The sequence below is a fragment of the Drosophila melanogaster genome, chromosome X (genome assembly GCF_000001215.4).
Source record: "Drosophila melanogaster chromosome X".
Taxonomy (NCBI): domain Eukaryota; kingdom Metazoa; phylum Arthropoda; class Insecta; order Diptera; family Drosophilidae; genus Drosophila; species Drosophila melanogaster.
The window spans coordinates 20189129-20201975 of NC_004354.4; the positions used below are offsets into that span (position 1 = coordinate 20189129).

General features: G+C 48.3%; 2 protein-coding genes and 1 pseudogene across 4 annotated transcripts, besides 2 other annotated features; all 3 read right to left on the reverse strand.

The window, feature by feature from the left end:
* Positions 1-207: part of a mobile genetic element that runs on past the window's edge.
* Positions 208-311: 104 nt separating this feature from the next.
* On the reverse strand, positions 312-5099 carry Sdic3 (Sperm-specific dynein intermediate chain 3). 3 transcript variants are annotated; one of them, NM_167693.4, is made up of 5 exons: positions 4943-5099; positions 4747-4874; positions 2661-2837; positions 1355-2277; positions 312-1287 (listed from the first exon to the last, which is right to left on the reverse strand). In NM_167693.4, the coding sequence occupies exons 1-5, from the start codon at positions 4990-4992 to the stop codon at positions 964-966; spliced, it is 1602 nt and encodes a 533-aa protein (NP_728323.3). In that variant the 5' UTR covers positions 4993-5099; the 3' UTR covers positions 312-963. The 3 variants fall into 3 exon arrangements, with proteins under 3 accessions (NP_728323.3, NP_001285482.2, NP_001285483.2); NM_001298553.2 differs by having other exon boundaries at positions 473-1287; NM_001298554.2 differs by having other exon boundaries at positions 709-1287.
* Positions 5100-5231: 132 nt separating this feature from the next.
* On the reverse strand, positions 5232-6232 carry CR33487 (annotated as a pseudogene).
* Positions 6231-7923: a mobile genetic element.
* Positions 7924-8190: 267 nt separating this feature from the next.
* Positions 8191-12805, reverse strand: SdicA (Sperm-specific dynein intermediate chain A). Its single transcript, NM_001316647.1, has 5 exons — positions 12659-12805; positions 12463-12590; positions 10377-10553; positions 9071-9993; positions 8191-9003 (listed from the first exon to the last, which is right to left on the reverse strand). The coding sequence occupies exons 1-5, from the start codon at positions 12706-12708 to the stop codon at positions 8680-8682; spliced, it is 1602 nt and encodes a 533-aa protein (NP_001303576.1). The 5' UTR covers positions 12709-12805; the 3' UTR covers positions 8191-8679.
* Between the last annotated feature and the right edge of the window lie 42 nt (positions 12806-12847).

Genomic DNA, 12847 nt, shown 5'->3' on the forward strand with positions numbered 1-12847 from the left:
CTGCGGATAACCTAGTCCCATTCATGCTGCAGGGTGATGCGAAATGGCAAGCGGTCAACAGCTTCGCCGCAGCGATAACCACCGAGCTCAGAAGAGCCGAGAGAGCCAGGAGGGTCTACGAGTAAGCAAATCCTGATCGTCCTCGCGAAGCAATGCAGCCATACCGCGGGGGGTCCTGGATTTGCCATCCTTACTGTTACATTGTTAATCTGTTAATCTTAAATAAACGAATTAAAAAAACAAACAAAATATCGAATAAATTCATTTCTGAGGGTTATATCCGAGCCAAATAATAGACATCTCTTTCTTATAGGTGTATATATAGATATTATGTTTATTTAATCTCGTTAAATAGGCTTCGCTATAATACATTTACATTTGGGCTCTTTCAGTTGAGGGGACGTAGCTCCATCTTCAGTCCTCGTACCTTCATTCCCAAGCCCCCACTTCCACGCTTAATACGTTGTTGTATATAATATGTAGCATTTAATTTATTTATGTGTTGCTTTCAGCCTGCCCGACAGTCGAATAAACAATAAACGATCTTTCTGCAATCTTGTTAGTTGCACTAATTTAAAATCAAGTATGAATCCTATTTGCAGTTCAGTTACCACCACCAATCAAATTTCCGGGGAGTCGGAATAGCCAATTTGGTTGCGATTTTTGGTGGGAACAGAACTGGGAAAATAGCTATGGAATGAAACCAATATTGAGTAACAAAATAATACAGTTACAGTTACAGTTACTGTGGTCATCTAGAGAATTTTGCAGTTTCCCCTGATTTCTTGGGGGCTTTGGAGTGATTCTGAGCACTTGGACTGCGGTTGAGTTTTGAGTTCTGGGCTATACACAGTAGCGGGATCACAAAAGATACAAAAATACAAATTAAATTTCATTCAAGGTCGCTCCTGTAAGATTAGCAAAAGTGGTACCGACTCTCAACTACCAGTTAACTATATCGTCCTAGACCTCATCGCTCTGGTTCATCTTGATCTCGTCGCGCGATGGCTGCGCCAGGTTCTCGGCCACGTCGTACACGTACAGCTTGCCGGCCTCGTCGCCGATGCACACGTGCAGACCGGATGGGGTCCAAGAGACGCGGTTAAGGGCTGGTGCTCCCGCCACGACAATCGAGGCGATCGGCACCTCCGTGTCTTGGTTGAGGTTCCACAGGTCCAGGCGACCGCTGCCGTCGACGGCGGCGAAGAGTGCGGGATGCACGGGCGACCAGGCGACGTCCATCACGTAGTCGGAGTTGTCCTCAAAGGAGTACAGCGGCTTTGTGTCCTGAAAGAGTGGGCATATTTGAATTAATTCCGGAGACGACAGAGAACTGGCAACTTGAAATGGGTACCTTTAGCGACCAGAGCTTGATGGTCCAGTCAATGGACGAGGTTAGGAAGAGGTGGCCAAAGTCCGGCGACAGCTGGTTGTAGTGCGTGGATATGCCAGTGATAGGGCCAAGATGGCGTTCGTAAACCTCGTTGACCCCGGAGCGCAGGCCGTGGCGCGAGGCGGAGTAGACGTAGCCGTCCTCACTGCCCATCACCAGGCTATTGATCTCGTTGGCCGGGAAGGCCATCGATGTAATGGCAATGGCCTTAGACTGGCGCTGCTGCAGCTCCAGCGTGTCCTGTGGTTGCGACAGCATGTCCAGCGACCAGGAGCACAGCTTGCCGTCCGAGGATATGGAGATGACGTTGTGCGCATTCTGGGTGCCCACCATTTGGAGGCAGTAGACGGGATGCGTGTGCGCCGCGGCACTGAGGGGCGTGCGCTGTATGGGCGTGCGCTTCTGCACGCGATTGTCCCACAGCACAATCTGGCCCGAATAGGTGCCGCCGAGGATCAGGTTGGGATTGAACTTGGCAAAGCAGGTGGACATCACCGCGCTCTGGCAGTGGAAGACGTCCTCGGGCGTGCTCTTCTTGAACTTGGTGTTCCAAACCATCACCACGCCGTCCGGCTCGTTCGGACTCTCCTCGTTGTTGTGGTACGAGCCCACCACCAGCTCGGGGAAGTGGGTGGACCAGTCCATGCTGGTGATGCAGCGGTTCTTCGACCAGCGCTCGTCGTAGAAGACGCGGTTCAGCGAGAGCCGCGCATGCGATCGCTCGTCGTTCGCCTCCTCGCTGTCGCCGCCGCCGATGTAGTCCGTGTATATGTCCACATTCTCCGAGAGGGCCCGTTCGATGACGCGGCCGGCACGCACCACGAACCGCTGGAAGTTCTCCGACAGTATGATCATCTGCTTCTGCTCCTCGGACAGCTCGTTGACTGGAGGAAAGATGGAGAGGAGGAATATTTGTGAATAGCTTCTTACTCAACATTTCCATGCGTGCAATGGAAATGCACGCGAATTCTTTAGCACTGATCTAAACAACATTTGAGCTTTTATTATTATAAAATGCATCAATGCAAATGCATATCATCATCATTTGGAAGCAAAACATAACAAAACCTTAAATATTAATAAATATTTTGCTAGCATTAACCAAACAAGAGAACAAACGAATGATTTTATAAGGTCTACTAATTAATAAAAAAATATCTGGTTGATAAATAAAAATAACAGTTAGTATAATGAAAGAAAGACTTTTTCATTAAGGGTGGGAATTCGAGAGAATGTAAATAGATGTCTATTCGACGTGGTGACTCACCCTCCTTCTTCACTTCAGTCTCCTTCTTGATCTCGAGTGGTGTGATGGCCGGGGCGACGTCCTTAACGGTGGGCAGGCCGTGGGTGAGATAGCCCGGTGGCAGCTTGGAGGTGAATCCGTTGCCCAGGTTCTGCAGTGAGCTCTCTTCGTCGTCTCCTTGGGCATCAAATGCAAGCACTGTTTAAGGTATAAAACTAACACAGCTAGAGGAACATGACAATCGACAGAACAGGAACAATTCTACTTTCGGCTCTGATTGATTCGATCTGATTCGATTTGGTTTTGAACTTATTTGAGTTTAGATTGAGTTATCATTACGCGTTCTTCTTCGTCTTCGTTTCGCTTGGCTAGGAACCGTAATTTTCTGAGACATTTGACTTTGTTTGTGGGGCTCATTGAGGCGGGATTGTGGGTTTCGGATTTTGGGGATTCGATGAAGCTCTTAGTGTAAGGGGGAAAGCGAGAGAGAGGGAGAGAAGGAGCATTGCAGTACATTTGTTCCTCTCGCCTGTCCTCGTCTTCTTTCGAGTGTGGCTGTGTGCGTGCGTGCATCACATCGGGGGAAAGGGATAGACATATAACGAATATATTACATATAAATTAAACAAGTTAAGGTTAACGGCTTATTGATCGATTCTATAATAGTGCTGTAATTGAAGAGGGTATCGGTTATCGGAATCAATAGCTGAGAGAGCGAGACAGGCAAAGGTCGCTCGCTGTCGAGTTTGCGTGAGAGTGCGTGAAATGGAGCAAGTCTAGCTTCCTGTCGCTGCTGCGTATTCGTTGTTTTCGATAAGTTTTGTTAGTGGTTAGGACATTGTTATCTCGGGTTTCAGGATGAATGACTGGGATTAGCAACACTACACACAATGAGGGGCGGGCAATGCAGTAGCATCAGCAGTCATGCAAATGTAGGATGTACACAAGCAGATGGATGTGGATTTGCATGTGGATGGACAGATTGATGCTGGACAGCGGTTGATATGCGGAAATGAGTGGAGACCAAGACCAAGACCATGACCAATTGGTGTAATGCTTGGTGATTCCTTGGTGCTTAAAAAAACGCGACAAAAATTAAAGAAAGTTTTTAGACTTCATAGGGGTGGACAGGAACGACAAAAGGATACTTATTTTTATAAAGTTCGGATTGAAGTGCTTAGATAGTGTGCCTAATATTGCATAGTAAACAAAATAGTGACGGATGGTTCCTCAGATTTTTAAAATAAATTAACAAAAACAATTGCTGGGATAGATGGGCTAAATTGAGAGCACTGAAGGAACCAAAAACCAATAATGCGGATTGACCAAATCAAGAGAAATCTGTCATAAGATGATCAATCGACCAGCAACTACGTTTCTTGGGCATCGCAACCAAATTGGGCCGAGGCAAAGCAAAAGGAAGCTGTCTAAATTCAAGCAGTTAAGTAGATAGTCCACCGAATTGTCTACGCATGTACGATGCTGACATCCTTCTGCCTGCAGAGCCTTACAGCAAATTTAGACTAAGTCGTGTGGGCGCTTCACATGGAGCTCTTCGTGTATTCACATGTGTATGCCGCTTCGTTTTGTCACAACAAGTTTTGTGTGCTGATGTGTGATTAGGTGTGGAGTTTGCTTAAAATTAAGATTAGGACCTTTACGTGGACGCCACCAGTCCTCCATATATCCTGACAGAGGCGAGGAGTGGCAAGAAAGAACTGTATTTGTTATTTTATTTCACTATGGATTATGGTTTCTGTTTGCATCTTAGTTTTTTTTCTCTGCTGGGAGGGACGGGAGTTGGGGGCACTTGATGGGGAACAAAGCGCGGAAACAGGGTCAGCATGCAGCGGTGTAAGCTAGCACCAGACAGAAAGGGAGAGTTTGGAGCACAGACATGGACAGAGAGAGTGAGAGGGACAGATAGATACACTGCTCCTCCGGCGGACGGGGACGGAGTCGGGGAAACAGGAGCGCAGGGAAGCCAAACACATTTAACAACGAGACCAAGAATAAGAACGGTAACAGTAGCGAAAGATGGAGTCAAACTATGGATAGTGGTTACGGTAGAGCCCAACCAGATCCCCGCCCCGGGGGCAATACGCACCATCGCCGTTTCCGCCTCCGGTACTGGTCGTCTGGGTCTGCTTTGTGTAGACCAGTGTCTCTTTTGGTGGAATGTTCGTAGCCTGCACATTGTAGACGCTTAGGTTGAGAGGCTGTTTCTTTCCGCCGCTGGTGGGGGGTGCACATAAGAAATCGGTATTAGTTAGGAATTGGTTAAATGGCAATAGTTATAGTACCTCAAAGTAGAATACGTTGATCGTAAAAACTTAATCAGTACTAAGCCCATTGTCCAATCTGTGTAATACTAAGCTTATTCAATTTAAAAAACGGCTAAAGCTAAAATTGTAAAAATTGTGTTTGGATTACAATGCTCTCTAACCAGGATTCCAATTTTGACTACTGATATTGTTTTGACGTTAAACTCATAGATGGGGAATCCAAGAGAATTTCCCCCAGAGGCACACTACGATCAAAGCTATTAACACGAATAAAATATTGGGCGGACCAGCTGCCACATCCTCGGGCCTAGGCGGATCCAAGTAGGGCTGTCAGGGCCCGCTTGTAGTCACCAGAGGTCTCCGCCTGGAAAGTAAAGAAAGGAACGTATTGAAGCGAGATCCAAGTTCTTGCTTTTTTGGCTATGCCCTCTACACTACAATTACTACTTTGCCCGAAAATACTTTTTTGGCAAGCCAATAATGAGATATCGAAAAATGCCCAAGAACCAGTTTGCTTCGGCGTTCTTAGAAATAATTTGATGGGGATTTTGGCAGCATATGTAGCGTAAAAGGAGCACTTGATAGCGTGGAGTAACCAAGACCAGGAATGCATCCGTTTCACCAATGGCGTGGCCAATACTTACGTCCTAGGACAACACAAACACCGCAACAAATACCGACAAGTACGTGAAGAGAAGGGGAAAGGGGTGCGTTAACCATGTGCGAAGCACTTGCGATTCTTCGAGATCCACTTACCACCACGGCGCTGTGCAGCGTACGGTTGTAGATCCGCTCGAACTCCTGCTTAATGGTCTCCAGGTCGATCTCCGAGCGGCTGACGATGATGCGGATGAGCGTGGCGTCATCGGTGCCGGCGCCATTCATGGCCTTGTACAGGCGGTTGGCGAAGAAGGCCGCCGGTGACTGGACGCACTCAACTAAAAGGTTAAGAAGTGTGTCATTTAACCAAGTGTCTGTTACAACAATTACTTATAACGGAACAGTTAAATATGTATATACTGACCTATGGCCATCATGGCCTCGTGCAGCTCGTCGGACATCTCGTGCTTGATGGCCTGCTCGATGGTCTGCCCGGAGAGCTCCTTGTACTCCTCGAAGACGAGTCGCAGCTGCGGGAAGCTGGCGTGCGACATGATCCGGTTGAAGACCTCCTCGTCCGTTCCCAGCTTGGCCTCGCCGGCCGAGTAGAGCTGGGCGGCCTGCTCCTTGGCCTGACCGACGTCGACGGGCGTGTCCAGTCCGTCACGCACTCCAGATCAGATCATTTACACATATAACATTTCACATGCCAGATCAAGGAGCTGGAGCCACGCCAAAGATGCTTCAGATGTCTGGAGGAAGGCCACATAGCGGTCCATTGTAAAAGCACCGTCGACAGAAGCCAGTGCTGCTTCAAATGCGTGACCGCGGGACACAAGGCCTCCGAGTGTCCTAACGAAGCTAAGTGCTTCTTGTGCGCAAGCAGAGGAACCCAAGCGACCAACCACCAAATGGGCACCCGGAAGTGCCCATTGGCGGGAAAAGGAGCACCAAAGGCACTGCAATGATGCTTTTGATTCAGCTAAACCTGAATCACTGCACTGCAGGCCAAGACCTGCTAGTGCAGACGGTGCGCGAACGCAGAGTGGAGCCCGACCGCTCCAAGAAAGCAGCGATCTGGAGGTGCAGCAGAGAAGCCCAACAATTAACAGATGTTCTTTCGGACATCGGATTTGTTAGGGCTAGGGTAGGCAGATGGTGGGTGTACAGCTTATACCTAGCCCCCAGCCTGACCTTAATCGCAATTAGTCGGGCATTAGATAGACTGGCAGCGGACGCTAGAGGCCGCACCCAGATTCTTATAGCGGGCGACTTCAACGCAAGGTCAGCGAGCTGGGGCAGTTGAACCACCAACGCGAGAGGCAGGATGGCGCTGGAGGCATTAGCGACGTTGGACCGGGCTCTTCTAAACCATGGAAACCGGCACATGTTCAGGCGCGCCGGACTGGGCTCTGTGGTGGACCTCACCTTCACTAGCGGCTCGTCGTTCACGCTAACGAGGTGGAGACTCAGCGAGAGTTACACTGGCAGCGACCACTTGGCCATCTTTTGCGACCTGGGATGCCCTCCCTCGTCCGAAGCCCAGATAGCAGCCCAAGCCAGGTTAAAATACAAGACGGACACTCTGGACACGCAGGTTTTCCGAGAGCAGTTCCTACCCACTGTCCTGATTAGCTCCAGGAAGGCAGTGGAGACGGTCACTGTCGAAGTAGGCGGCACCTCGGTGTCCTCCGACACAAGAAAGCTACGCCCAGGGCCTAAATGCTACCCATAGACTGTCAGCACTACGCATCTGCTGCGCCTTCAGAACAGTGTCCAACGCGGCGGCATTGGTGATCGCAGGAATAATGTGGTCTTCAACCAAACACACGGTAGAAGCCTCTGCCCCTGCGTCAAGAGGGCAATACGAGCAGAAGCAAGGCAGCACACCGTGGAGACATGGCAGCTCAGGTGGAACAACGAGCTTAAGGGTCGCTGGACGCATCAGCTGATCCCCAATCTCAAGCCGTGGATAGAACGGAATCATGGCGAAATAACGTTCCATCTAACGCAGCTGGTCAGTGGACACGGTTGCTTTCGCAGATATGTGAAGCGCTTTGGACATGAGGAGGCGAATGATTGCCCATGGTGCAGAAGTAGATGGAGCGAAACAGCAGAGCACGTTCTCTTCTCGTGGGTTAAATATGCAAGGGAACGGAGCTCTCTGGAAACCGTACTTGGCAGCAGACTGACTGCGGATAACCTAGTCCCATTCATGCTGCAGGGTGATGCGAAATGGCAAGCGGTCAACAGCTTCGCCGCAGCGATAACCACCGAGCTCAGAAGAGCCGAGAGAGCCAGGAGGGTCTACGAGTAAGCAAATCCTGATCGTCCTCGCGAAGCAATGCAGCCATACCGCGGGGGGTCCTGGATTTGCCATCCTTACTGTTACATTGTTAATCTGTTAATCTTAAATAAACGAATTAAAAAAAAAAACAAAATATCGAATAAATTCATTTCTGAGGGTTATATCCGAGCCAAATAATAGACATCTCTTTCTTATAGGTGTATATATAGATATTATGTTTATTTAATCTCGTTAAATAGGCTTCGCTATAATACATTTACATTTGGGCTCTTTCAGTTGAGGGGACGTAGCTCCATCTTCAGTCCTCGTACCTTCATTCCCAAGCCCCCACTTCCACGCTTAATACGTTGTTGTATATAATATGTAGCATTTAATTTATTTATGTGTTGCTTTCAGCCTGCCCGACAGTCGAATAAACAATAAACGATCTTTCTGCAATCTTGTTAGTTGCACTAATTTAAAATCAAGTATGAATCCTATTTGCAGTTCAGTTACCACCACCAATCAAATTTCCGGGGAGTCGGAATAGCCAATTTGGTTGCGATTTTTGGTGGGAACAGAACTGGGAAAATAGCTATGGAATGAAACCAATATTGAGTAACAAAATAATACAGTTACAGTTACAGTTACTGTGGTCATCTAGAGAATTTTGCAGTTTCCCCTGATTTCTTGGGGGCTTTGGAGTGATTCTGAGCACTTGGACTGCGGTTGAGTTTTGAGTTCTGGGCTATACACAGTAGCGGGATCACAAAAGATACAAAAATACAAATTAAATTTCATTCAAGGTCGCTCCTGTAAGATTAGCAAAAGTGGTACCGACTCTCAACTACCAGTTAACTATATCGTCCTAGACCTCATCGCTCTGGTTCATCTTGATCTCGTCGCGCGATGGCTGCGCCAGGTTCTCGGCCACGTCGTACACGTACAGCTTGCCGGCCTCGTCGCCGATGCACACGTGCAGACCGGATGGGGTCCAAGAGACGCGGTTAAGGGCTGGTGCTCCCGCCACGACAATCGAGGCGATCGGCACCTCCGTGTCTTGGTTGAGGTTCCACAGGTCCAGGCGACCGCTGCCGTCGACGGCGGCGAAGAGTGCGGGATGCACGGGCGACCAGGCGACGTCCATCACGTAGTCGGAGTTGTCCTCAAAGGAGTACAGCGGCTTTGTGTCCTGAAAGAGTGGGCATATTTGAATTAATTCCGGAGACGACAGAGAACTGGCAACTTGAAATGGGTACCTTTAGCGACCAGAGCTTGATGGTCCAGTCAATGGACGAGGTTAGGAAGAGGTGGCCAAAGTCCGGCGACAGCTGGTTGTAGTGCGTGGATATGCCAGTGATAGGGCCAAGATGGCGTTCGTAAACCTCGTTGACCCCGGAGCGCAGGCCGTGGCGCGAGGCGGAGTAGACGTAGCCGTCCTCACTGCCCATCACCAGGCTATTGATCTCGTTGGCCGGGAAGGCCATCGATGTAATGGCAATGGCCTTAGACTGGCGCTGCTGCAGCTCCAGCGTGTCCTGTGGTTGCGACAGCATGTCCAGCGACCAGGAGCACAGCTTGCCGTCCGAGGATATGGAGATGACGTTGTGCGCATTCTGGGTGCCCACCATTTGGAGGCAGTAGACGGGATGCGTGTGCGCCGCGGCACTGAGGGGCGTGCGCTGTATGGGCGTGCGCTTCTGCACGCGATTGTCCCACAGCACAATCTGGCCCGAATAGGTGCCGCCGAGGATCAGGTTGGGATTGAACTTGGCAAAGCAGGTGGACATCACCGCGCTCTGGCAGTGGAAGACGTCCTCGGGCGTGCTCTTCTTGAACTTGGTGTTCCAAACCATCACCACGCCGTCCGGCTCGTTCGGACTCTCCTCGTTGTTGTGGTACGAGCCCACCACCAGCTCGGGGAAGTGGGTGGACCAGTCCATGCTGGTGATGCAGCGGTTCTTCGACCAGCGCTCGTCGTAGAAGACGCGGTTCAGCGAGAGCCGCGCATGCGATCGCTCGTCGTTCGCCTCCTCGCTGTCGCCGCCGCCGATGTAGTCCGTGTATATGTCCACATTCTCCGAGAGGGCCCGTTCGATGACGCGGCCGGCACGCACCACGAACCGCTGGAAGTTCTCCGACAGTATGATCATCTGCTTCTGCTCCTCGGACAGCTCGTTGACTGGAGGAAAGATGGAGAGGAGGAATATTTGTGAATAGCTTCTTACTCAACATTTCCATGCGTGCAATGGAAATGCACGCGAATTCTTTAGCACTGATCTAAACAACATTTGAGCTTTTATTATTATAAAATGCATCAATGCAAATGCATATCATCATCATTTGGAAGCAAAACATAACAAAACCTTAAATATTAATAAATATTTTGCTAGCATTAACCAAACAAGAGAACAAACGAATGATTTTATAAGGTCTACTAATTAATAAAAAAATATCTGGTTGATAAATAAAAATAACAGTTAGTATAATGAAAGAAAGACTTTTTCATTAAGGGTGGGAATTCGAGAGAATGTAAATAGATGTCTATTCGACGTGGTGACTCACCCTCCTTCTTCACTTCAGTCTCCTTCTTGATCTCGAGTGGTGTGATGGCCGGGGCGACGTCCTTAACGGTGGGCAGGCCGTGGGTGAGATAGCCCGGTGGCAGCTTGGAGGTGAATCCGTTGCCCAGGTTCTGCAGTGAGCTCTCTTCGTCGTCTCCTTGGGCATCAAATGCAAGCACTGTTTAAGGTATAAAACTAACACAGCTAGAGGAACATGACAATCGACAGAACAGGAACAATTCTACTTTCGGCTCTGATTGATTCGATCTGATTCGATTTGGTTTTGAACTTATTTGAGTTTAGATTGAGTTATCATTACGCGTTCTTCTTCGTCTTCGTTTCGCTTGGCTAGGAACCGTAATTTTCTGAGACATTTGACTTTGTTTGTGGGGCTCATTGAGGCGGGATTGTGGGTTTCGGATTTTGGGGATTCGATGAAGCTCTTAGTGTAAGGGGGAAAGCGAGAGAGAGGGAGAGAAGGAGCATTGCAGTACATTTGTTCCTCTCGCCTGTCCTCGTCTTCTTTCGAGTGTGGCTGTGTGCGTGCGTGCATCACATCGGGGGAAAGGGATAGACATATAACGAATATATTACATATAAATTAAACAAGTTAAGGTTAACGGCTTATTGATCGATTCTATAATAGTGCTGTAATTGAAGAGGGTATCGGTTATCGGAATCAATAGCTGAGAGAGCGAGACAGGCAAAGGTCGCTCGCTGTCGAGTTTGCGTGAGAGTGCGTGAAATGGAGCAAGTCTAGCTTCCTGTCGCTGCTGCGTATTCGTTGTTTTCGATAAGTTTTGTTAGTGGTTAGGACATTGTTATCTCGGGTTTCAGGATGAATGACTGGGATTAGCAACACTACACACAATGAGGGGCGGGCAATGCAGTAGCATCAGCAGTCATGCAAATGTAGGATGTACACAAGCAGATGGATGTGGATTTGCATGTGGATGGACAGATTGATGCTGGACAGCGGTTGATATGCGGAAATGAGTGGAGACCAAGACCAAGACCATGACCAATTGGTGTAATGCTTGGTGATTCCTTGGTGCTTAAAAAAACGCGACAAAAATTAAAGAAAGTTTTTAGACTTCATAGGGGTGGACAGGAACGACAAAAGGATACTTATTTTTATAAAGTTCGGATTGAAGTGCTTAGATAGTGTGCCTAATATTGCATAGTAAACAAAATAGTGACGGATGGTTCCTCAGATTTTTAAAATAAATTAACAAAAACAATTGCTGGGATAGATGGGCTAAATTGAGAGCACTGAAGGAACCAAAAACCAATAATGCGGATTGACCAAATCAAGAGAAATCTGTCATAAGATGATCAATCGACCAGCAACTACGTTTCTTGGGCATCGCAACCAAATTGGGCCGAGGCAAAGCAAAAGGAAGCTGTCTAAATTCAAGCAGTTAAGTAGATAGTCCACCGAATTGTCTACGCATGTACGATGCTGACATCCTTCTGCCTGCAGAGCCTTACAGCAAATTTAGACTAAGTCGTGTGGGCGCTTCACATGGAGCTCTTCGTGTATTCACATGTGTATGCCGCTTCGTTTTGTCACAACAAGTTTTGTGTGCTGATGTGTGATTAGGTGTGGAGTTTGCTTAAAATTAAGATTAGGACCTTTACGTGGACGCCACCAGTCCTCCATATATCCTGACAGAGGCGAGGAGTGGCAAGAAAGAACTGTATTTGTTATTTTATTTCACTATGGATTATGGTTTCTGTTTGCATCTTAGTTTTTTTTCTCTGCTGGGAGGGACGGGAGTTGGGGGCACTTGATGGGGAACAAAGCGCGGAAACAGGGTCAGCATGCAGCGGTGTAAGCTAGCACCAGACAGAAAGGGAGAGTTTGGAGCACAGACATGGACAGAGAGAGTGAGAGGGACAGATAGATACACTGCTCCTCCGGCGGACGGGGACGGAGTCGGGGAAACAGGAGCGCAGGGAAGCCAAACACATTTAACAACGAGACCAAGAATAAGAACGGTAACAGTAGCGAAAGATGGAGTCAAACTATGGATAGTGGTTACGGTAGAGCCCAACCAGATCCCCGCCCCGGGGGCAATACGCACCATCGCCGTTTCCGCCTCCGGTACTGGTCGTCTGGGTCTGCTTTGTGTAGACCAGTGTCTCTTTTGGTGGAATGTTCGTAGCCTGCACATTGTAGACGCTTAGGTTGAGAGGCTGTTTCTTTCCGCCGCTGGTGGGGGGTGCACATAAGAAATCGGTATTAGTTAGGAATTGGTTAAATGGCAATAGTTATAGTACCTCAAAGTAGAATACGTTGATCGTAAAAACTTAATCAGTACTAAGCCCATTGTCCAATCTGTGTAATACTAAGCTTATTCAATTTAAAAAACGGCTAAAGCTAAAATTGTAAAAATTGTGTTTGGATTACAATGCTCTCTAACCAGGATTCCAATTTTGACTACTGATATTGTTTTGACGTTAAACTCA

Coding starts and splice junctions, on each gene's coding strand:
- Sdic3 (NM_167693.4), bottom strand. CDS start 4,992: ATGGGCTTAGTACTGATTAAGTTTTTACGATCAACGTATTCTACTTTG. Junction 4,875..4,942: donor TCAACGTATTCTACTTTGAG/GTACTATAACTA, acceptor ACCCCCCACCAG/CGGCGGAAAGAAACAGCCTC. Junction 1,288..1,354: donor TCAAGCTCTGGTCGCTAAAG/GTACCCATTTCA, acceptor CCACTCTTTCAG/GACACAAAGCCGCTGTACTC.
- SdicA (NM_001316647.1), bottom strand. CDS start 12,708: ATGGGCTTAGTACTGATTAAGTTTTTACGATCAACGTATTCTACTTTG. Junction 10,554..12,462: donor CGGAGGCGGAAACGGCGATG/GTGCGTATTGCC, acceptor TACCTTAAACAG/TGCTTGCATTTGATGCCCAA. Junction 9,994..10,376: donor GACTGAAGTGAAGAAGGAGG/GTGAGTCACCAC, acceptor TCTTTCCTCCAG/TCAACGAGCTGTCCGAGGAG.